The sequence below is a fragment of the Xylocopa sonorina genome, chromosome 9 (assembly GCF_050948175.1).
Source record: "Xylocopa sonorina isolate GNS202 chromosome 9, iyXylSono1_principal, whole genome shotgun sequence".
Classification (NCBI taxonomy): domain Eukaryota; kingdom Metazoa; phylum Arthropoda; class Insecta; order Hymenoptera; family Apidae; genus Xylocopa; species Xylocopa sonorina.
The window spans coordinates 10,221,146-10,244,548 of record NC_135201.1 but is presented as its reverse complement, the minus strand read 5'-3'; the positions used below and the strand labels follow the sequence as shown (position 1 = coordinate 10,244,548).

Below are 23,403 nucleotides of genomic sequence, written 5' to 3'. Positions count from 1 at the left end.
TACAGAAATTATAGTATTTATGTACTAAGAACTTGGAAAGAAATTCTATATTAAATATTTAAAAAACTGATAATTAACATAGTGTTTAAGTTGCTATAAAATTTACAAACCGTCAAGAGAATACAGGAGAAAAATGAATTGAAAAAGCAAAAAAAAAAAGACTTAATAATAGTGTTAACATTAGTGAGGAAATTGCAGTATAATTATATTGTTCATAAAATATAACTAATACATATGTAAAATATAATGCAACATTTATTTGAATTTATCATGTTTGTTACTACATGAATATGATTATACAAAATTTCACTTTATTGATATAAAATCTTTACAACTAATTCTAGAAACAACAGAATCAGTTAAACTAGAGATATTCAACTCATCTCTTTCAATTTTATACATTTTCTCTATTAATTCTATGTCTTTAAATTCTGCTAATCTTGAAATTGGTACCTTTTCTCCTTTTATACAATCTATGATTGTCTTTGACATTAATTTTTCATCGTGTTCCTTGTGAATAAGCACTACCAAAATATTTATGTCATTATTGTGAATGCCAAATTCAGTTAATGCACGTGATATGTTCTTTGATATAGATAAATTAAATAACACTTCAGTATATAAGCTCTTTGTAGTAAGTCGATCCATCTTTGCATTAATAGCAGCCTTATTGGCGGCAACTATTATCTGTAAAGGATCCACTACAATTGCCGCCTTTATAATAGAACAAGAAAGTTCACCATTCATTAGTTTTTTGCGTATTTCATCTGAATTTTGCACATCTCTGAATAAATATAATGTACAAGACATTTCTGTTTCAGGATCTAACGATGTTGTATAGTCATCCATTTCTTTAAATATGTGACATGTAACAATCATAAATCAAATAATTGATTGCAATTGCGTTTATTTTACTTTTACAATATATTTTCGTTCCTTTCTTCTAATTCTGAGAAATTTAACGAATACTTTCCTTGGTTAGGTTCTAAGAAAACATATCGCCTGATAGTATTTGACGCATGGAATTGAAAAATATAAGTTTTAGCTTTAGAAATATATGTAAACATATTAATACATTAATAGGTTTAAAAAATTATGCTTATATTAATTGGGTGCTTTTTAGAGAATTTTGCACACTATTTTGATACTATATTGGCTTTTAATTACAATCTCATTGGTCTATATATGCCTATATGTATCCGTACAGCACAGAAAAAAGTTGATTAAAAGATTATTTAGAAATATCATACTATCGTATTGCCTTCTTTAGTGAGATTATAATGTTGATTCTGTTGTGATAACAAATATGAAAAAAAAATTTACATCTACCAACATATCATGAAAACAAACCTTTCCTCACTGCGAACAGTGCCTAACCAGCAAAATTCCCTAGAAACAATTTTATATCTGCATAACTTTTTTATGATACAATATTTTTTCCTACATCTTACATTGGAACCTTTTAAAACAATTTGGTAATTTATTCGAAGTAATTAAATATCATCTTGTTTTCATAAATTTAAAGTTTTACAAAAAATTTATGAAGTAACGTAAAAATGTGTTTCAAATATTTGATTTAAATTTTCAAAGAATCATATAATATCATTGAAAAAACGATTGAATATCGAAGATGTCATGCTTACAGTTGTATCAGTTTTGAAGACATTTACAATTTTAGCTGTATCTAATTAAAAATCGTTAAGTATGTTAATCAAATTTTTGATATCCTAGCACTTCCTTTATATAATATTATGTTACGAAGAAGATGTAATATTTAAAATCTCTTGAAATTGCCATAAAGTATGACGGATGAAAATTCATGTAAAAGTCTGTGGAATAAGTTTCTAGACCGTGGTAAACATTTTATATTCTTATATGATGAAATCCTCAACAATTACTCTTGATTGTTTTTTTTAAACAATTTATCATGAAATTAGTAAATTTTAGAGTTACTACGACTTCCTCGCAAATTAAATCTGCATGCCCTCCGAAAAAGAAGAAAGGCGTTGACGAATATAAAGCAAAAGTAGAAGAAAAAGGTAAGGATAGTGTTAAATCTTCAGAAGAACCGCCATATGTAGCTCCAAGCCAGATCTGCCCCCCAATCAAACCTTGCTGTTATATTAAAATGCAGGTAATTTAGTTATATTGTTCGCAATATGAACAATGCGATTTTAATAGAACATATATATACTTTAGATTATTTAAGAGTAGGAGTGGCAATATTCCCTAATTTATCTGTTACATATTCCGTGGATATTATTTTGCATAATTAATTACTTCTTTTCCTTGTTTAAGTTGTCGTATTATAAGTTATTATTTTACAACGGTTTTCTCCTTTGCAAACATTTTAATATTCACAAAAAAAGAATTTATAGGATCCTTGCAGACCGTGTTGCTGCGAAACGAAACCAAAAATTCCGCCTTGTCCACCCACGCATGAATCTCAAGAATCACGCGAACCAATGTGTGGTTGTGATCTTTGTCGAAGACATCCAGGCAATGAAAAATGTTGCGATAAAAATAGAGCTTTTCGAGGTATTAACATCGATCGTGAATATTTTGAGAAAGCTTAACAATTTATTTTATTATACTATTTACCAACCTAGTGCTACAATAACAAAATGTGGTCATGAAATAAATAATAAGCTTTCATAATCATCATTCTATAAAGTAATTATATCTGCACAATATTACAAGTATTAGGTTTGGTTATGCTGGAACTTAACTTGGCATAACTCGGCGGACAAAACCTAACCTAACCGTACCTTCCTGAACCGCTATCAAAGCGGTTACGGCGGCAAAAGATGCGCCAGAGAATACTTTTTGACCTCCAATTGGTTAAACTACTCTTGCGGTTCAGAAAGATACGGTTAAGTTAGAACCTGAGGGCGCCACTTTTGAAGCATTATGTGACTCGCTGTATTGTCTGGGCACAGTATACAGTAGCGCAACTGGCTCGATTTTGTTACAAAATTTAATGCGCATGCGCGAAACAGGGCACCGAATCGCAGTGCCATCTGAACTTCTGCCTCACTTGCTCTTTAGTTTTTCTTTCTCTCTCTTTCTTAGCAAACAAAAAGACGATTGAATATCTAACCAAACCTGAAGCTGAATTTGGAGGGAATTCAATATCTATTGAAAGCTGCTTGAATCGATGTATTAGAAATAATACATTTATTATTTTTATTAAATTTTGATTAACTAAACGTAAAAATAAGTTGGACAGATAGAGAGTAAAAAAATGCAAGTGAGATTGAAATCCAGGTGGCACTGCGATTTGGATGCTACTGTCGCGCATGCGCACTCAATTTTATGGTACACCGACATCAAAGGTGCCGACAGAGAGTTTCGCTACTGTGGTCTGGGTTTAAAGCTAGTTTCTACCTGATCGCGCACGGAAGGTACAATTTAGTCGTGAAAATTCGACGTCTACTGTTTATCAGGTATGTATAGTATTATTTTCAATATATTCTTAAAGAATTTCTCTGGTTAGACATAATTTTCAACATTTTCTTATACTCTTTCAAGAGAAAAAAAATTAAAATTAAATTGAACAAGCAGTTCTATAATCAAATATGTGTTAACACGTTCCCTGCCAGACCGTTTTTTGAAGACTTCCCGTTCAAGCCGCGTGGGGCGTATACGCCCCACGCGGCAGGGAACGTGTTAATATTTTCTGTGTTAAACTCTTTACTTCAAAACAATGGTTTCTTTTTAGAAATGATATTAATTGACTTCTTTTGAAGTTTGATTTATTTAAAAAGGTTTTACTTTAGTAGGTTTTTATTTTATAATTCTTCTTTGTACTGAACAACATTGATAGTTTTAAAATGACTATTATTAGTGAGAAAAGATGCAGATTAGATTAGATTAAATATATCATTGCTATACAATTATAACTTTCTATAGATTAATTTCTTTTAAGTATTATACAATATGGCGTCATTTTTTTCTTTTGTACGTGTTTGTACATTAAATTGCAATTGTAATAATATGATATTAAAGTGAATCACTCTCCAATGAACAACTCCTATTCTGGGATTAACTTGGTATTACAAGAAGATTAGAGTTCTCGGAGCTACCTGCATACGTAGAAATATCGGTTGATCGATTACGATTCATCAGACTATAGCTGAGTCAAAATGGGCAGTGTTATTTAAGTGTATAGAGAGTATATTGTCCAGAATTCTTAGTTTAACAAAATCGTGCGGATAATATTGTTATTTAATATTATAAAGTGTACGGGATATTAGTAATAGATGCTATATTTATAATTCGTAAGTACCCATTTGTTATGGATTATTTGCGATATTTTAAATTTCTTCAATTGGTAGTGCAACGCTTGAACACGTGATCTTTAACATCTGACAGTGAGAAAAAATATAAACAAATAATTCAGACTCACTCTTTATTCATAATTTCACAATTTTATTGATATATTAATTTGATGTATTATACATTCGTTATAAAAAAAATTTGCTATCACAGAATGAATTCTGTCTATAAATATGCATCAGTACGAACGCATGTATACGACACCAAATTCTGTTTAAAAGAAAAAAAGAGTAACGCAGATTCAAATATATTCCTCCGTTCCCTCCTAGATATTCCTTGTATCTATTAATAGATAAATTAGACCAATCATAAGGATATATTGCTAGAGAAAATAAAAAGATAAAAAGAAGAATTCTTTTCTTACATCGTACATACAATACAAAATTAAAAAAATATATTTATAAAATATTGTCCGTGAAAAATTTTCCCTGAAAAAAGTTTGCAAGTAAAAGATAATCATTCAATATTGATGTGAAATCAAACCTATAAATAAAAAAAGAAAGCAAACTATAATAGCGACCAGTTGTAGTTTGACTCGTTTAGATCATAATTTTCAATAAAGTGATTAATTGTACTTCAAGAGTCTTACTAAATGTAAAGAAAGAATGGACGATAAATTTAACATTACGTACCACGTGTACATAGGAAATAAATACCGCATCTTGGTATTCCCATTTCATCACGTCATCAGGCGTAATAGAGGGAATAAGAAAAATTACATTTGTATGGTTTTATCCTAGACCTGTTTGTAGCACAGACTTGGGTTCTTCTTCTTCTTTTTTTTCTTTTTGTATCATACTTCAACGGATTTAATACGAACTGATAGAATATATACAAGTATAATTTTAATGTAATGAGCATTACAAAATTATCATAAATTTATCAATATAATTAATTCAATTGCAGATTTTTTAAATAACTATGGATAATCTTAGTTATGATTTTTATTGAATTAATAAGTATGTTCGTGGCCAGATTTTATGTTTCTTTCCGCTTTATTTCTTCTTTGTCAACTTCTCTGATGCCATGTGGAAAATCCTCACATAAGCAGATAATTGTTAGTAAACTAAGAAGGAAACATTTCTTGGTATTCACGTATCATTAGTTACGTTGGAGACAAGACCACTATAACACTTATTCATGTGTTAAATGGGATTTTCCCAACGAGATTCGAAAAACATTGAACTTGTTTCTCTCTGTTCATACGTACATATGTATTTATATATACTGTATCGCGTATATACATACGTACAAACTATTCTTCTCTTAATCGGAATTTCAATGCAACGTAATGCCTTATTCTTTTTAATTGAACGTAATACCTTACTCTTTTTAATTCAAGGTAATTCCTTATTCTTTTCAATTCATTTGTTACATCAAATACGTAGACATAACACGATAGTTACAAGTACTTAAATACGATGGCATTACGCATTCATTTGCGTAAATATTCTTGGTTTCCCTTACCAAAAAAAAAAAAAAAATGAAATAAAAGATTTCTTTACGAGATAAAGAATTTGCACACGTATGTATTGATTTTTTCTGTATCTAAATCGCAACTGTGCATACTTAGTCTTTACTTGATCGTCGAAGTTTTCATAAACATTATGTTACACAGATATTGTATATGTACATCAAATGTTTATGAAAGTAGAGAATAATATAAACATGATAACGTCGAAGATACTTGTAATTTATATTTACTGTACGATTGACATAAATTTAAAAGATAAGGAGTTGTTTTATATTTATAATATTAGTAGCGTAATATATTAACTTGAAATTTAGAAAGCTAATCAAGTTATATAAATATCTGTGTAAATTTTTACGAAAATAATACACAAAGTTATAATGAAGCAAGCAATATGAGTTCAATCAAATGTTACTGTAGCACTATTTTATTTCTCGTAAATTTATAAAGAAAATAATATTATATTTTATATGTATACTTTGTTTGAAACTTTCATTTCAATCTTTGTCAATCATTTCACGTAGTTGTTGTCCTTCGGCGGTTTAGTCTTTCGCGAGAGACCAATCTTGGACCTTGAACCTTGAAATTGTAGGGTCTGCATAATAAATACCGCAGTATTCGAGTAGCTTATATGTCCTGCCCTTGTACGCATGTGCGTACGTATTTTACTTAAATGCGTAAGCAACAATCTGACACACGGTATTCATGTTTAATGAGTCGAACGACATTATATCCGAAATTACGTACGTTTTAAAATAATATGCCAATTTTCTTCTTGATACTGTACAGTATAATATTGTACATGGAGAATTTGATCTTGATTTCAACTTACAAAAGAGCACATTAGGTTAAACATTGATGGTGTTGTTAGTGCTAAACATATTTTAACATTAATAACACGAAAAAAAAAATTTTACAATCAATTCCACAATATATAGTAATAAGGAAATAAATTATACCAGTTCTAGAAACTCTTCTGGTGGCAATATTTGCCTTAACAACAATGACAACAGCAGAGAATAACACTGCAGCTCTTCGGGCTGTTTCAGAAGGGACAAATCAGTTTTCTTCTTCGTTCTTTCAGGTAAAAAAAATATAATAATGAAATTACAACAAATTCCATCTAAAAAAATGAATTATTAATTAAAACTAAAAATTGTTCAAAGTGAATAAACTATGTAAATAAAAATTCTTTATGTAGACTGTTGCAGAAGAAAATTCAGGTAATCTTATAATGTCTCCACTGAGTGCGGATGTTGTTCTTGCTATGGCTGCTTATGGAGCTCGTGGAGAAACAGAAAATCAATTTAAAAAAGTGCTTCATCTTCCATCTCCAAATGACCTTGGCAAATCTGGTTATCAAACACTTATTGACAATCTTAATGTAAGAATATCAAGTTTTTCCTTTATTTGAAAAACATTTCCTCCACACTTACTTTTAATCTATTTTATGTATATCTTATATTATCTTTTTGCACTTCAATTTAGAGTGTTCAAGAAAATAAACTCCTCCTGGCAAATAAAATTTTCATAGCTAAACATTTTAGTGTGAAACCAACGTACAAGGATATAACGCAAACTTACTTTCGTTCGGCTGCACAAACTGTAGATTTTAGTAAATCTCAGGAAGCTGCAAATATTATTAATTCATGGGTTCAACAAAATACAAATAATCTTATTAAAGACATTTTTTCACCTGGTTTGTACATTTTTCTGTTTCAAGTTTCTTTTTTTCTTTTGTAAAAATAGAAAGTAATTGAAAATTTTGTAAAAATACAATTAATGAAAATTAGAAATTAGATAAAAGAATTAATCAATGTTGTTCTTCTTAAATAGCTGATCTGGATATCATGACCACATTAGTACTAGTTAATGCAGTATATTTTAAGGGTCAGTGGAAAACTAAATTCAATCCTGAATGTACAACGAGTATGCCATTCCATATTGATAACAATACAGTAAAAAATGTTCCTACAATGCGTAGACAAGGTACTTACCAATATGGTGAACTCCCTGATTTAAATGCTAGATTCATTGTAATACCTTATAAGGTAAGTTTAAAAAGAAAGCAATAATATATTAAATAAATTTTTACTTGTTTCGATTGTTGCATTTGTTACTACTTTGTTACTTGTGAATGATAAAATTAAATAAATGAATTTTTCCAGGGCGATGAATTGAGTATGGTTATAATTCTTCCAAATAAGATTGATGGATTGACCGAAGTTGAGAAAAAATTACAAACTGTGAACTTAAGCAACATTTTAAATCAAGGCTATGAACGTGAAATAAATTTACTTTTGCCAAAGTTCAAGGTGGAAAGTAAAATAGTTCTTAACTCTGTTTTACAAAAGGTATACACATATATACTCATATAATATGTAATTCATATAAAAATGAATATTCTTTGTGCTTTAATTATTATTATACACAGATGGGTTTGGTTGATGCATTTACTGGAGATGCTAACTTTTCTGGAATTTCTGATAATGGCTTAACTGTTAGTAAGGTTGTGCAGAAAGCATTCATCGAAGTTAATGAAGAAGGCAGTGAAGCTGCTGTAGTTACTCGTAAGTAAATAAAAGTTATCTTGCATAATGTATATGGAAATTATGCATGGCACTACTTTTAAAATTCTTTTATTTAAAATGCACGAATTTTTAGAAATTTTTAGAATTTTAGAAAATTTTTAGAAATTTTTAGAAGAATGTTTAAATTTAACAGTCTTTGTCTTTGAGAACATCAAATAGTTTTGAAAACATGGTAATTAAATTTGCATGTAGCATTATACTATGTACAAATAATGTATGTAATCTATATAATCTATGTATTTGGATTTAATCTATACCATATAGTAAAAGTATAATTCAAAGAATTTTTGTACATTCAAACAAGATTATATTACAGTAAGTAGTACCTAACTGAAGATAGTAATGTTACTCCAATGTTTGTTGGACACATTCACGAACCAACTTCTGCTTAAGTTTACTACTATCTTTTCCTTGAACATTGCTAATAGTAGATATAAATTAATCTTTATATATGAAATCTAGTCCATAGTGGCCAAAGATATAAAATTAAAAGCTCTTCTAATGATAACAGAATGTTATAGTATATGTATAATTTAAAAGTGGCTTTTCCATAAAAATGATGTACTAAAAATGTAAAAATAAATAATTATAAATTTTAATATATATTTCATGATAAGTAGCTTTCAATGATTTTTTAAATAGAGTATTTTATATAAAATATGTGCTTGGAGCCTATATTCTACGGTATTATATTCATAGGTATTTCATACAGGATAAAACAGTCAAAAATATATCACCAAAGAAAAATTTAGGTTATTTTATCATTATTAGACAGAATGAAATATTATCATCGTCTTGGGAATGGGATTCGCATTATTGTCTGCTATAATTCCAATGGAAGTGTCAGTGAATCATCCATTTATCTATAGTATCACCAAGATAGGAGATATCAATCTACAATTGTTTAGAGGGCATGTTGTTGAACCACGATTAGTTTAATTTGCACAATTTGAAGTGATCATATACTGCATTCATACACTACATAGTGATTATAATAACAATTTATACCTATTGACTTAACATTACAACATTTATAATATACTAATGTTTGTATTGAACTATTTTTTTTGTCTTTATCAAAACCACAAACATACACTAAATTATGATACATTATAGTTGTTAATAAAAATGGTCCCAATGTGCAAAATAATAAAGTAAGTATTGAATAGCTTGATGCAAAAGAGAAACAACCAAAAATTATACTTTTTACAAGTTCATTTAATCTCAAAATGTATATAACTATAAAAGAATATAACTAATAAAAGAATATTACAGTTAAATAAAAATTAGCACTATAGAATATTCAAATGGAAAAGAGTTTTCTTCAGAACATAATTCTAGGTAAATTTAGTAATCTATAAGTACATACACTTTCACATTCACATAAAATTCACATATAATGCAAATACGTACAGAAAAATATGAATATTTACAGATAAATTCACATATACTACCTATAATAATTTAACATAAAATGTATGGTACTTACATCTCAAACCCTAGCAATGCACCCATTTTTTCTAACTGTACCAACCTTTGAAATTTTATTGTGCTTCAAGCCTTTTTTTCATATTAAGTTATAAGTTCTACCTTCGCTTTCCAAAAAGTGTAACACAAATACATATCATGGTACAAACTTATTACCTCATCTAATATAATGTGCATGTTGCATGTATGTTACAATTATCGTGGAATCATATATTTAAAACATTCTTAGTATACATTGCAGAGAATATAATACACATATTAAATTGTACATTATTTCTGGTATGATTCATTTGTTTCAGATATGGGTATCGTGTATTGTTCCTTGAGATTAGGAATGGATTTCTCAGTCACACAACCATTTTCTTATTACATTGTAAAATCTGATTATGATGCAGAAACTAATATGAAATCAGTGATAACACTATTTAATGGCCATGTTCTCAACCCTTGATCACAGTCTTTTCAGTGAGATTAAATCCAGATTTTTAATCCTGTATTTACTATTTTATGTAATTTGTACCCAAAGATGAAGAATAAAAAGTGTAAAACAATAATCCGGAGGTACTTACATAACATTAACACATTCAAGATCAAACATTACATATTTACACTGAATTGTCACTTTTCCTTAATTTTTTCAATTCTCTCTTTAGATATGGCATCATCTGCTTTAAAGCCATCAGTGACTATTTAAGCATCTATAATATTGTTATATAATATTATATCATTGATAACTTGGTGATAGTTCTAGCTTTAAGTATTGCCTTAAGGATCTTTCCTCTTTCTTCGAAGCTTTTAGTTCGACTCGTGGCAAACGGTGCCGGTTGTCGTCTGCGACTTCTACCATTGCGCGCGCATTTCTCCAACGACTGCGAACAGAGAACATTATGGACTTGCCTTCATAATCGTTCTTGTATACCTCTTTATCGCTGCTCGAAGTGACCAATGACATTGTCCAGATGTTGCCCGTCCTCGCCGTCTGCCGGGGACGTTTCCACGTAACCGCGTCTAAGCGCGCGTTTTTCAGAATGCTTCGAACCGAGTGCATTTGAAATTTTTCACTCTCTATCCGTTGTTACTGAATAATGTAATAAGATTTGTTTCTATGATCGTTAGGACAAAGATTCTTATGGGAACGAAGTATCAAGGCTAGCAAGACCGTTGCCTGTAGAATATTTACTAGTGGATGTACCCGCATCTACACCACTTACTCCACAGTTTACTTTTTATATCAGCAATAATATTATTCCATTTCCAATTGAAAACAGGTATGTCAAAGATATTCGGTAGATAGTGTTCCTTTTTCTTGTTATTTTCAAATAACTTATGTGTGTATTAATATAAATCTTTCCATTTTAGACTCATTGATGGACAAATTCAAGAATTCAGTTCACTTTGCTCTTATATGCAACAGTTTACTAAAGACAAATTCTTAGAAGCAGTTTCAGATTTTCACTTATTAATTTTTATTGCAACAATGGATATGTTCCCAATGAAGGTACTCATTAGACGCGTAGATAATACTTGTTACCCATGCTTACATTTGTCACGCAACGCAGCTACAAAATGTACATATTTATCTCTTTAGGACCACATGATGCCACTATTAGAAGCAATTCGTAATAAAGACAGAGAAAAAGCAACGGAATGGTCACATTCGGAACAATGGCTAATAGTCGAACAACTCATATCTGAAACTTCAGCATCTACATCTCAACCATCATTTGATACTAGCTCAAGAATGCAATCCTCCGCGCTCGCAGAGGGAAGTGGAGTAGCAGTTGGTACAGATCCGATTGCAAACTCGCAGCTGGATCAAACACTTTGGACTTGTTCTCATTGCACTTTTCTTAATGCAGCAGGGTTTGCAATGTGTGAAATGTGTGGTTTCTAATTAAAAATCGTTAAGTATGTTAATCAAATTTTTTAAATCCTAGCACTTCCTTTATATAATATTATGTTACGAAGAAGATGTAATATTTAAAATCTCTTGAAATTGCCATAAAGTATGACGGATGAAAATTCATGTAAAAGTCTGTGGAATAAGTTTCTAGACCGTGGTAAACATTTTATATTCTTATATGATGAAATCCTCAACAATTACTCTTGATTGTTTTTTTTAAACAATTTATCATGAAATTAGTAAATTTTAGAGTTACTACGACTTCCTCGCAAATTAAATCTGCATGCCCTCCGAAAAAGAAGAAAGGCGTTGACGAATATAAAGCAAAAGTAGAAGAAAAAGGTAAGGATAGTGTTAAATCTTCAGAAGAACCGCCATATGTAGCTCCAAGCCAGATCTGCCCCCCAATCAAACCTTGCTGTTATATTAAAATGCAGGTAATTTAGTTATATTGTTCGCAATATGAACAATGCGATTTTAATAGAACATATATATACTTTAGATTATTTAAGAGTAGGAGTGGCAATATTCCCTAATTTATCTGTTACATATTGCGTGGATATTATTTTGCATAATTAATTACTTCTTTTCCTTGTTTAAGTTGTCGTATTATAAGTTATTATTTTACAACGGTTTTCTCCTTTGCAAACATTTTAATATTCACAAAAAAAGAATTTATAGGATCCTTGCAGACCGTGTTGCTGCGAAACGAAACCAAAAATTCCGCCTTGTCCACCCACGCATGAATCTCAAGAATCACGCGAACCAATGTGTGGTTGTGATCTTTGTCGAAGACATCCAGGCAATGAAAAATGTTGCGATAAAAATAGAGCTTTTCGAGGTATTAACATCGATCGTGAATATTTTGAGAAAGCTTAACAATTTATTTTATTATACTATTTACCAACCTAGTGCTACAATAACAAAATGTGGTCATGAAATAAATAATAAGCTTTCATAATCATCATTCTATAAAGTAATTATATCTGCACAATATTACAAGTATTAGGTTTGGTTATGCTGGAACTTAACTTGGCATAACTCGGCGGACAAAACCTAACCTAACCGTACCTTCCTGAACCGCTATCAAAGCGGTTACGGCGGCAAAAGATGCGCCAGAGAATACTTTTTGACCTCCAATTGGTTAAACTACTCTTGCGGTTCAGAAAGATACGGTTAAGTTAGAACCTGAGGGCGCCACTTTTGAAGCATTATGTGACTCGCTGTATTGTCTGGGTTTAAAGTTAGTTTCTACCTGATCGCGCACGGAAGATACAATTTAGTCGTGAAAATTTGACATCTACTGTTTATCAGGTATGTATAGTATTATTTTCGATATATTCTTAAAAAATTTCTCTGGTTAGACTTAATTTTCAACATTTTCTTATACTCTTTCAAGAGAAAAAAAATTAAAATTAAATTGAACAAGCAGTTCTATAATCAAATATGTGTTAATATTTTCTGTGTTAAACTCCTTACTTCAAAACAATGGTTTCTTTTTAGAAATGATATTAATTGACTTCTTTTGAAGTTTGATTTATTTAAAAAGGTTTTACTTTAGTAGGTTTTCATTTTATAATTCTTCTTTGTACTGAACAACATTGATAGTTTTAAAATGACTATTATTAGTGAGAAAAGGTGCAGATTAGATTAGATTAAAGATATCATTACTATACAATTATAACTTTCTATAGACTAATTTCTTTTAAGTATTATGCAATATGGCGTCATTTTTTTCTTTTGTACGTGTTTGTACATTAAATTGCAATTGTAATAATATGATATTAAAGTGAATCACTCTCCAATGAACAACTCCTATTCTGGGATTAACTTGGTATTACAAGAAGATTAGAGTTCTCGGAGCTACCTGCATACGTAGAAATATCGGTTGATCGATTACGATTCATCAGACTATAGCTGAGTCAAAATGGGCAGTGTAATTTAAGTGTATAGAGAGTATATTGTCCAGAATTCTTAGTTTAACAAAATCGTGCGGATAATATTGTTATTTAATATTATAAAGTGTACGGGATATTAGTAATAGATGCTATATTTATAATTCGTAAGTACCCATTTGTTATGGATTATTTGCGATATTTTAAATTTCTTCAATTGGTAGTGCAACGCTTGAACACGTGATCTTTAACATCTGACAGTGAGAAAAAATATAAACAAATAATTCAGACTCACTCTTTATTCATAATTTCACAATTTTATTGATATATTAATTTGATGTATTATACATTCGGTATAAAAAAAATTTGCTATCGCAGAATGAATTCTACCTATAAATATGCATCAGTACGAACGCATGTATCAGTTTAGTTGCCGATCCACGTCACGGTTTATCTCTCTTTTGGGACGGGGATTGATTTCAGATGAAATCTCTGTTTACATTGTGTTGTAAGACAGCTAAAACTTGGAAAGTAACCTAACCCTGATCCAATACGACTTCTGATTATTGAATGTTCTAAGTTCGACTGCCATTTGGCGGCTGTTTATGCTATATATAACAGACATTTCTTACAGCTTCGTACATACAGCTACAAACAGCGTTTTAAGCTCGCCCAAACGTCGTTAACCAATAAGAAATATGGAAACTGTAATATATAGAACCACAAGGCACAATGAACTTTCACAATTAAATTTAAAGTAAACGCAAAATCTATTAGTCGTTATCAAAAAGCTTTGTGGAAACAGGTTTATTTATATTTTCTAATGTCCTGTGGAAAATATTTCTCTTCGATGAGAAAAGTAAAATTAAGTTGCATTATGGTCGTGCAATTAATATTTGTAATTTTTGTAAGTCAATCAATAAGATGAACCAAATATTCCAGTAGCTAACCAATGAAATTTAATAAATTGATCTATGGGATCATATGGACAATCGAATGTACGGCTCGCGATTGGTTATTCAGTTGTATCGATTCTTGATAGGCTTCTTGTTTCCACCTCTATGACTTGCTCGGCACTCGCTATCGTGGTTTTATATTCATTCGGTCATATCCTCTAACAGTCTGCGTTTAAGTTTGCGAGAGAGCAGAAGGTGTAGACAAATAAGGGCAAGATGCATATATGTGAGTAAACTTGCGTATATAATATCTGGTACAGTAACAGGTGATCGTAAGCTTCACTTCAAATTATATATAATGTCTATGCGCAACTTCCTTTTTATTTTAATTTTTTGATACTAGTTTATCAATGTAAGAAAACTTATCGTAACAGTTACGTTATTATATAGAAATTTCGTAATTTTTGTACTGGTACATTACAGAATTCTCGGAGTATTAGTAATAAGTAAACATATTTAATGTGTAAATTGGAAAAACTCACTAAGATATTTCAATTCGGCATCTAGTATTTTTTTAAATTTGTATAACGTTATTACTTAATTTAAGTAATCGATATTGTCACAGAATATTTTCCAATAATATGGAAATTAAAATTTGTTATTCTAAAAAAATAATTTTCCTTTGATACGTGTTCTATAAATTTCGTAAAAATTGATAAATATTAATTTTACATCTGTACATAGTGATTACAACTTATTTTTCATTCAACTTCGCATCTGAACGAATGATACGACACCAAATTCTGTTTAAAAGAAAAAAAGAGTAACGCAGATTCAAATATATTCCTCCGTTCCCTCCTAGATATTCCTTGTATCTATTAATAGATAAATTAGACCAATCATAAGGATATATTGCTAGAGAAAATAAAAAGATAAAAAGAAGAATTCTTTTCTTACATCGTACATACAATACAAAATTTAAAAAATATATTTATAAAATATTGTCCGTGAAAAATTTTCCCTGAAAAAAGTTTGCAAGTAAAAGATAATCATTCAATATTGATGTGACATCAAACCTATAAATAAAAAAAGAAAGCAAACTACAATAGCGACCAGTTGTAGTTTGACACGTTTAGATCATAATTTTCAATAAAATGATTAATTGTACTTCAAGAGTCTTACTAAATATAAAGAAAGAATGGACGATAAATTTAACATTACGTACCACGTGTACATAGGAAATAAATACCGCATCTTGGTATTCCCATTTCATCACGTCATCAGGCGTAATAGAGGGAATAAGAAAAATTACATTTGTATGGTTTTATCCTAGACCTGTTTGTAGCACAGACTTGGGTTCTTCTTCTTTTTTTTTTCTTTGTATCATACTTCAACGGATTTAATACGAACTGATAGAATATATACAAGTATAATTTTAATGTAATGAGCATTACAAAATTATCATAAATTTATCAATATAATTAATTCAATTGCAGATTTTTTAAATAACTATGGATAATCTTAGTTATGATTTTTATTGAATTAATAAGTATGTTCGTGGCCAGATTTTATGTTTCTTTCCGCTTTATTTCTTCTTTGTCAACTTCTCTGACGCCATGTGGAAAATCCTCACATAAGCAGATAATTGTTAGTAAACTAAGAAGGAAACATTTCTTGGTATTCACGTATCATTAGTTACGTTGGAGACAAGATCACTATAACACTTATTCATGTGTTAAATGGGATTTTCCCAACGAGATTCGAAAAACATTGAACTTGTTTCTCTCTGTTCATACGTACATATGTATTTATATATACGTGTGTCGCGTATATACATACGTACAAATTATTCTTCTCTTAATCAGAATTTCAATGCAACGTAATGCCTTATTCTTTTTAATTGAACGTAATACCTTACTCTTTTTAATTCAAGGTAATTCCTTATTCTTTTCAATTCATTTGTTACATCAAATACGTAGATATAACACGATAGTTACAAGTACTTAAATACGATTACGCATTCATTTGCTTAAATATTCTTGGTTTCCCTTACCCAAAAAAAAAATAAAATAAAAGATTTCTTTACGAGATAAAGAATTTGCACACGTATGTATTGATTTTTTCTGTATCTAAATCGCAACTGTGCATACTTAGTCTTTACTTGATTGTCGAAGTTTTCATAAACACTATGTTACACAGATATTGTATATGTACATGAAATGTTTATGAAAGTAGAGAATAATATAAACACGATAACGTCGAAGATACTTGTAATTTATATTTACTGTACGATTGACATAAATTTAAAAGATAAGGAGTTGTTTAATATTTATAATATTAGTAGCGTAATATATTAACTTGAAATTTAGAAAGCTAATCAAGTTATATAAATATCTGTGTAAATTTTTACGAAAATAATACACAAAGTTATAATGAAGCAAGCAATATAAGTTCAATCAAATGTTACTGTAGCACTATTTTATTTCTCGTAAATTTATAAAGAAAATAATATTATATTTTATATGTATACTTTGTTTGAAACTTTCATTTCAATCTTTGTCAATCATTTCACGTAGTTGTTGTCCTTCGGCGGTTTAGTCTTTCGCGAGAGACCAATCTTGGACCTTGAACCTTGAAATCGTAGGGTCTGCATAATAAATACCGCAGTATTCGAGTAGCTTATATGTCCTGCCCTTGTACGCATGTGCGTACGTATTTTACTTAAATGCGTAAGCAACAATCTGACACACGGTATTCATGTTTAATGAGTCGAACGACATTATATCCGAAATTACGTACGTTTTAAAATAATATGCCAATTTTCTTCTTGATACTGTACAGTATAATATTGTACATGGAGAATTTGATCTTAATTTCAACTTACAAAAGAGCACATTACGTTAAACATTGATGGTGTTGTTAGTGCTAAACATATTTTAACATTAATAACACGAAAAAAAAAATTTTACAATCAATTCCACAATATATAATAATAAGGAAATAAATTATACCAGTTCTAGAAACTCTTCTGGTGGCAATATTTGCCTTAACAACAATGACAACAGCAGAGAATAACACTGCAGCTCTTCGGGCTGTTTCAGAAGGGACAAATCAGTTTTCTTCTTCGTTCTTTCAGGTAAAAAAAATATAATAATGAAATTACAACAAATTCCATCTAAAAAAATGAATTATTAATTAAAACTAAAAATTGTTCAAAGTGAATAAACTATGTAAATAAAAATTCTTTATATAGACTGTTGCAGAAGAAAACTCAGGTAATCTTATAATGTCTCCACTGAGTGCGGATGTTGTTCTTGCTATGGCTGCTTATGGAGCTCGTGGAGAAACAGAAAATCAATTTAAAAAAGTGCTTCATCTTCCATCTCCAAATGACCTTGGCAAATCTGGTTATCAAACACTTATTGACAATCTTAATGTAAGAATATCAAGTTTTTCCTTTATTTGAAAAACATTTTCTCCACACTTACTTTTAATCTATTTTATGTATATCTTATATTATCTTTTTGTACTTCAATTTAGAGTGTTCAAGAAAATAAACTCCTCCTGGCAAATAAAATTTTCATAGCTAAACATTTTAGTGTGAAACCAACGTACAAGGATATAACGCAAACTTACTTTCGTTCGGCTGCACAAACTGTAGATTTTAGTAAATCTCAGGAAGCTGCAAATATTATTAATTCATGGGTTCAACAAAATACAAATAATCTTATTAAAGACATTTTTTCACCAGGTTTGTACATTTTTCTGTTTCAAGTTTCTTTTTTTCTTTTGTAAAAATAGAAAGTAATTGAAAATTTTGTAAAAATACAATTAATGAAAATTAGAAATTAGATAAAAGAATTAATCAATGTTGTTCTTCTTAAATAGCTGATCTGGATACCATGACCGCATTAGTACTAGTTAATGCAGTATATTTTAAGGGTCAGTGGAAAAATAAATTCAATTCTGAAGATACAAAGAGTATGCCATTCCATATTGATAACAATACAGTAAAAAATGTTCCTACAATGCATAGACAAGGTACTTACCAATATGGTGAACTCCCTGATTTAAATGCTAGATTCATTGTAATACCTTATAAGGTAAGTTTAAAAAGAAAGCAATAATATATTAAATAAATTTTTACTTGTTTCGATTGTTGCATTTGTTACTACTTTGTTACTTGTGAATGATAAAATTAAATAAATGAATTTTTCCAGGGCGATGAATTGAGTATGGTTATAATTCTTCCAAATAAGATTGATGGATTGACCGAAGTTGAGAAAAAATTACAAACTGTGAACCTAAGCAACATTTTAAATCAAGGCTATGAACGTGAAGTAAATTTATTTTTACCAAAGTTCAAGGTGGAAAGTAAAATAGTTCTTAACTCTGTTTTACAAAAGGTATACACATATATACTCATATAATATGTAATTCATATAAAAATAAATATTCTTTGTGCTTTAATTATTATTATACACAGATGGGTTTGGTTGATGCATTTACTGGAGATGCTAACTTTTCTGGAATTTCTGATAATGGCTTAACTGTTAGTAAGGTTGTGCAGAAAGCATTCATCGAAGTTAATGAAGAAGGCAGTGAAGCTGCTGCAGCTACTGGTAAGTAAATAAAAGTTATCTTGCATAATGTATATGGAAATTAAGCATGGCACTACTTTTAAAATTCTTTTATTTAAAATGCACGAATTTTTAGAAACTATGTATGTTTAAATTTAACAGTCTTTGTCTTTGAGAACATCAAATAGTTTTGAAAATATGGTAATTAAACTTGCATGTAGCATTGTACTATGTACAAATAATGTATGTAATTTATGTAATCTATGTATTTGGATTTAATCTATACCATATAGTAAAAGTATAATTCAAAGAATTTTTGTACATTCAAACAAGATTATATTACAGTAAGTAGTACCTAGCTCAATTTCAGTTTCCACTTTATAATTCTGCAAAGCTGTTGAACAGTTTAGAGAAATTGGATATTAATATTTTTCTCTGTATTCTAAGTATAAAGTTAAGTATACTGTGCCCATTAAATGAATCATAATATGCTTGTGTATGTAAGTAATAATTTAAAATGCTTCCCTTTGGGATTTTTTGTTTGTTTTTGTTTGTTTTGTCGATGTCATTATGTGTCTTTGTGTAAACGTTAATTGTGAAGTATAAAACATACATATCATAAACAGAGAAATCAAGTAGGTACTAAATATAATTTTAATGAACTATTAAATACTACTATTTATTGTAGCCTGAAGAGAATCCACTCAGTATAAAATTGATTATTGCATTAAAGCAAATGTTTCATTTCCATTTGATAACAATTTTCAATTTTTTTTCGACAGAATTCGAGATTGCGTACTTCGCGTACCCGTCCGTAGAAGAATTTCGAGTAAATGGGCCGTTCTTTTATACAATTATGGCAAGGAATGGCAGCATAATTCTCTTCAATGGCCGAGTCATTGACTTGAAAACAACTGCATGATTTCTTTGGTTATGTTATATGTTATTTCACACAATTAATATTCCTTCCAAAAATATACATATAATATAGCTACTTCGCTTTCATACTTATACTCATCTTAATGTATTTCTATTTTCTACATGAATTAATATCCAAATGGCAAGGATATCTTTTTGATATTCAGAATATGATAGTAATACAATTTTTTCTATTTAGTTCATGCTTGTAGCTTAAGTAAGTAATTCATTATTAATTGCTTGTGGCAGGTCTCACTATATTGCCTGCTTCAAGCTTATGGTCACCAGAGATGCCCATTGAGTTCCACGTCGATCGACCATTCCTCTCGATCGTTAAATACAACAATGTAACTTTGTTCTTAGCAAAAGTTATATCTCAAGATTGATACAGTCGATAATGATTTGTTTTTTTTTTTTTCTTATATTAAAAAGTTGTATTTCTCTATGTCATTAGAAATCAGATTGGAAGTAAACAGCATGCATCATATCGTACACTATTATACTTATTTTTACCAATTTTATTATAAGTTGCCTAATATTAGTTTGATAATTAGTTTGATAATTAGTTCATTGATATTAGTAAATGAGCTTTTTATATGTAAAGTTTATATATTATATGGTGTACCTTAATATGCCAATGTTAACTAATTTTTTATATACATTGGAGGTGACTTAAAATTTGATTATCAGCCTAGAATAAACTTATAATAAATTAGAGTTAGTTATATATTGTGTACAAGATACAATAAAATATTTTTGATCTACATTATTTTTATACACAGTCCTCACTGTAAGTATTTATCTGCCTTCTGGCGATAAAAAATCATATAAATTGCATCTACTTCTAATTGTAAGTTAGAAGTTACTTATGCATTAATTTTTGTATATCAAACATTCAGTAACTGTTGGTGGAAATTAGGATGATCAATTTTGTTCCAGGTGTAGAACTTGAAGTACGCTGCATGACTGATGAGATGGAAATAATGATTGACCATCCTTTCTTTTATAGTATTGTCAAAACAGTAAATCCAAAAACTGAAGATAGTAATGTTACTCCAATGTTTGTTGGACACATTCACGAACCAACTTCTGCTTAAGTTTACTACTATCTTTTTCCTTGAACATTGCTAATAGTAGATATAAATTAATCTTTATATCTGAAATCTAGTCCATAGTGGCCAAAGATATAAAATTAAAAGCTCTTCTAATGATAACAGAATGTTATAGTATATGTATAATTTAAAAGTGGCTTTTCCATAAAAATGATGTACTAAGAATGTAAAAATAAATAATTATAAATTTTAATATATATTTCATGATAAGTAGCTTTCAATGATTTTTTAAATAGAGTATTTTATATAAAATATGTGCTTGGAGCCTATGTTCTACGATATTATATTCATAGGTATTTCATATAGGATAAAACAGTCAAAAATATATCACCAAAGAAAAATTTAGGTTATTTTATCATTATTAGACATAGTGAAATATTATCATTGTTTCAGGAATAGGAGTCGCAGCATTGTTTGCTAGAATTCCAGTGGAAATGTCAGTGAATCATCCATTCATCTATAGTATCACCAAGATAGGAGATATCAATTTACAATTGTTTAGAGGGCATGTTGTTGAACCACGATTAGTTTAATTTGCACAATTTGAAGTGATCATATACTGCATTCATACACTACATAGTGATTATAATAACAATTTATACCTATTGACTTAACATTACAACATTTATAATATACTAATGTTTGTATTGAACTATTTTTTTTGTCTTTATCAAAACCACAAACATACACTAAATGATGATACATTATAGTTGTTAATAAAAATGGTCCCAATGTGCAAAATAATAAAGTAAGTATTGAATAGCTTGATGCAAAAGAGAAGCAACCAAAAATTATGCTTTTTACAAGTTCATTTAATCTCAAAATTCAAGATATAAATGAACAAAAGTTAGAAAAAATGAAAAAGATAGCTTTAAACAGATTTTCTTCACAACATGCTTTACAACAGTTATAAAAAAAAAATTCACAGTAGTTGCATAAGTAAGTGCAGGACCAAAAATAGTTTTTCATATATCCCTATTTTATTTTAAAGAAGTTATCAAAAATTCATCATTGCAATCAATTTTATGTGATGCATTCTTGAAAATAATCAAAGATCAAGCAATATAACTAATAAAAGAATATTACAGTTATATAAAAATTAGCACTATAGAATATTCAAATGGAAAAGAGTTTTCTTCAGCACATAATTCTATGTAAATTTAGTAATCTATAAGTACATACACTTTCACATTCACATAAAATTCACATATAATGCAAATACGTACAGAAAAATATGAATATTTACAGATAAATTCACATATACTACCTATAATAATTTAACATAAAATGTATGGTACTTACATCTCAAATCCTAGCAATGCACCCATTTTTTCTAACTGTACCAACCTTTGAAATTTTATTGTGCTTCAAGCCTTTTTTTCATATTATTAAGTTATAAGTTTTACCTTCGCTTTCCAAAAAGTGTAACACAAATACATATCATGGTACAAACTTATTATCTCATCTAATATAATGTGCATGTTGCATGTATGTTGCAATTATCATGGAATCATACATTTAAAACATTCTTATTATACATTGCAGAGAATATAATACACATATTAAATTGTACATTATTTCTGGTATGATTCATTTGTTTCAGGTATCGTTATGATGAAATTGTCCTTGGATTTACCAGTGGATTTCTCAGTCACACAACCATTTTCTTATTATATTGTAAAATCTGATTATGATGCAGAAACTAATATGGATTCAGTGATAACACTATTTAATGGCCATGTTCTCAACCCTTAATCACAGTCTTTTCAGTGAGATTAAATCCAGATTTTTAATTCTGTATTTACTATTTTATGTAATTTGTACCCAAAGATGAAGAATAAAAAGTGTAAAACAATAATCCGGAGGTACTTACATAACATTAACACATTCAAGATCAAACATTACATATTTACACTGAATTGTCACTTTTCCTTAATTTTTTCAATTCTCTCTTTAGATATGGCATCATCTGCTTTAAAGCCATCAGTGACTATTTAAGCATCTATAATATTGTTATATAATATTATATCATTGATAACTTGGTGATAGTTCTAGCTTTAAGTATTGCCTTAAGGATCTTTCCATCTAGGAATTTAAAAAAAAAAATTGAATTCAGCAATTTGAAGAATGTCGTATATCTACATATATTATTTAAAAAATTGAAAAGCAATCTTTATCAAACATGTGTGACGTTAATTCTTTTGATGGAAT

At 29.2% G+C, this 23,403-nt stretch overlaps 4 protein-coding genes across 11 annotated transcripts; 3 read left to right on the top strand and 1 right to left on the bottom strand.

Moving 5' to 3' along the window:
• Positions 1-252: 252 nt before the first annotated feature.
• Positions 253-1,103, bottom strand: LOC143426726 (EKC/KEOPS complex subunit TPRKB). The gene has a single exon (XM_076900339.1). The coding sequence runs from the start codon at positions 877-879 to the stop codon at positions 307-309; it is 573 nt and encodes a 190-aa protein (XP_076756454.1). The 5' UTR covers positions 880-1,103; the 3' UTR covers positions 253-306.
• Positions 1,104-1,787: 684 nt separating this feature from the next.
• LOC143426874 (serine protease inhibitor 3/4) lies at positions 1,788-22,961 on the top strand. 8 transcript variants are annotated; one of them, XM_076900585.1, is made up of 11 exons: positions 1,788-1,854; positions 1,938-2,134; positions 2,379-2,538; positions 6,772-6,893; positions 7,011-7,193; positions 7,298-7,508; positions 18,471-18,685; positions 18,803-18,988; positions 19,069-19,204; positions 19,945-20,092; positions 20,330-20,493. In XM_076900585.1, the coding sequence occupies exons 1-10, from the start codon at positions 1,803-1,805 to the stop codon at positions 20,082-20,084; spliced, it is 1,602 nt and encodes a 533-aa protein (XP_076756700.1). In that variant the 5' UTR covers positions 1,788-1,802; the 3' UTR covers positions 20,085-20,092; positions 20,330-20,493. The 8 variants fall into 8 exon arrangements, with proteins under 8 accessions (XP_076756700.1, XP_076756699.1, XP_076756698.1 ...); XM_076900584.1 differs by lacking the exons at positions 19,945-20,092; positions 20,330-20,493 and adding an exon at positions 22,796-22,961; XM_076900583.1 differs by lacking the exons at positions 19,945-20,092; positions 20,330-20,493 and adding an exon at positions 21,020-21,221.
• On the top strand, positions 10,995-11,782 carry LOC143426677 (nuclear protein localization protein 4 homolog). Its single transcript, XM_076900270.1, has 3 exons — positions 10,995-11,156; positions 11,248-11,386; positions 11,477-11,782. Exons 2-3 carry the CDS (start codon positions 11,294-11,296, stop codon positions 11,780-11,782), a joined length of 399 nt encoding a protein of 132 aa, XP_076756385.1. The 5' UTR covers positions 10,995-11,156; positions 11,248-11,293.
• Positions 11,833-12,867, top strand: LOC143427079 (uncharacterized). Its single transcript, XM_076900935.1, has 3 exons — positions 11,833-11,948; positions 12,032-12,228; positions 12,473-12,867. The coding sequence occupies exons 1-3, from the start codon at positions 11,897-11,899 to the stop codon at positions 12,668-12,670; spliced, it is 447 nt and encodes a 148-aa protein (XP_076757050.1). The 5' UTR covers positions 11,833-11,896; the 3' UTR covers positions 12,671-12,867.
• Positions 22,962-23,403: the final 442 nt, after the last annotated feature.

What these genes read in the sequence shown, in the direction of transcription:
- LOC143427079 (XM_076900935.1), top strand. Translation starts at nt 11,897, where the DNA reads ATGACGGATGAAAATTCATGTAAAAGTCTGTGGAATAAGTTTCTAGAC. An exon ending in GAATAAGTTTCTAGACCGTG is followed by an intron (nt 11,949 to 12,031) that starts GTAAACATTTTA and finishes TCATGAAATTAG; the next exon opens with TAAATTTTAGAGTTACTACG. An exon ending in GCTGTTATATTAAAATGCAG is followed by an intron (nt 12,229 to 12,472) that starts GTAATTTAGTTA and finishes AAGAATTTATAG; the next exon opens with GATCCTTGCAGACCGTGTTG.
- LOC143426726 (XM_076900339.1), bottom strand. Translation starts at nt 879, where the DNA reads ATGATTGTTACATGTCACATATTTAAAGAAATGGATGACTATACAACA.
- LOC143426677 (XM_076900270.1), top strand. Translation starts at nt 11,294, where the DNA reads ATGCAACAGTTTACTAAAGACAAATTCTTAGAAGCAGTTTCAGATTTT. An exon ending in TGGATATGTTCCCAATGAAG is followed by an intron (nt 11,387 to 11,476) that starts GTACTCATTAGA and finishes TTATCTCTTTAG; the next exon opens with GACCACATGATGCCACTATT.
- LOC143426874 (XM_076900583.1), top strand. Translation starts at nt 1,803, where the DNA reads ATGACGGATGAAAATTCATGTAAAAGTCTGTGGAATAAGTTTCTAGAC. An exon ending in TCATTGTAATACCTTATAAG is followed by an intron (nt 18,686 to 18,802) that starts GTAAGTTTAAAA and finishes GAATTTTTCCAG; the next exon opens with GGCGATGAATTGAGTATGGT. An exon ending in TTAACTCTGTTTTACAAAAG is followed by an intron (nt 18,989 to 19,068) that starts GTATACACATAT and finishes TATTATACACAG; the next exon opens with ATGGGTTTGGTTGATGCATT.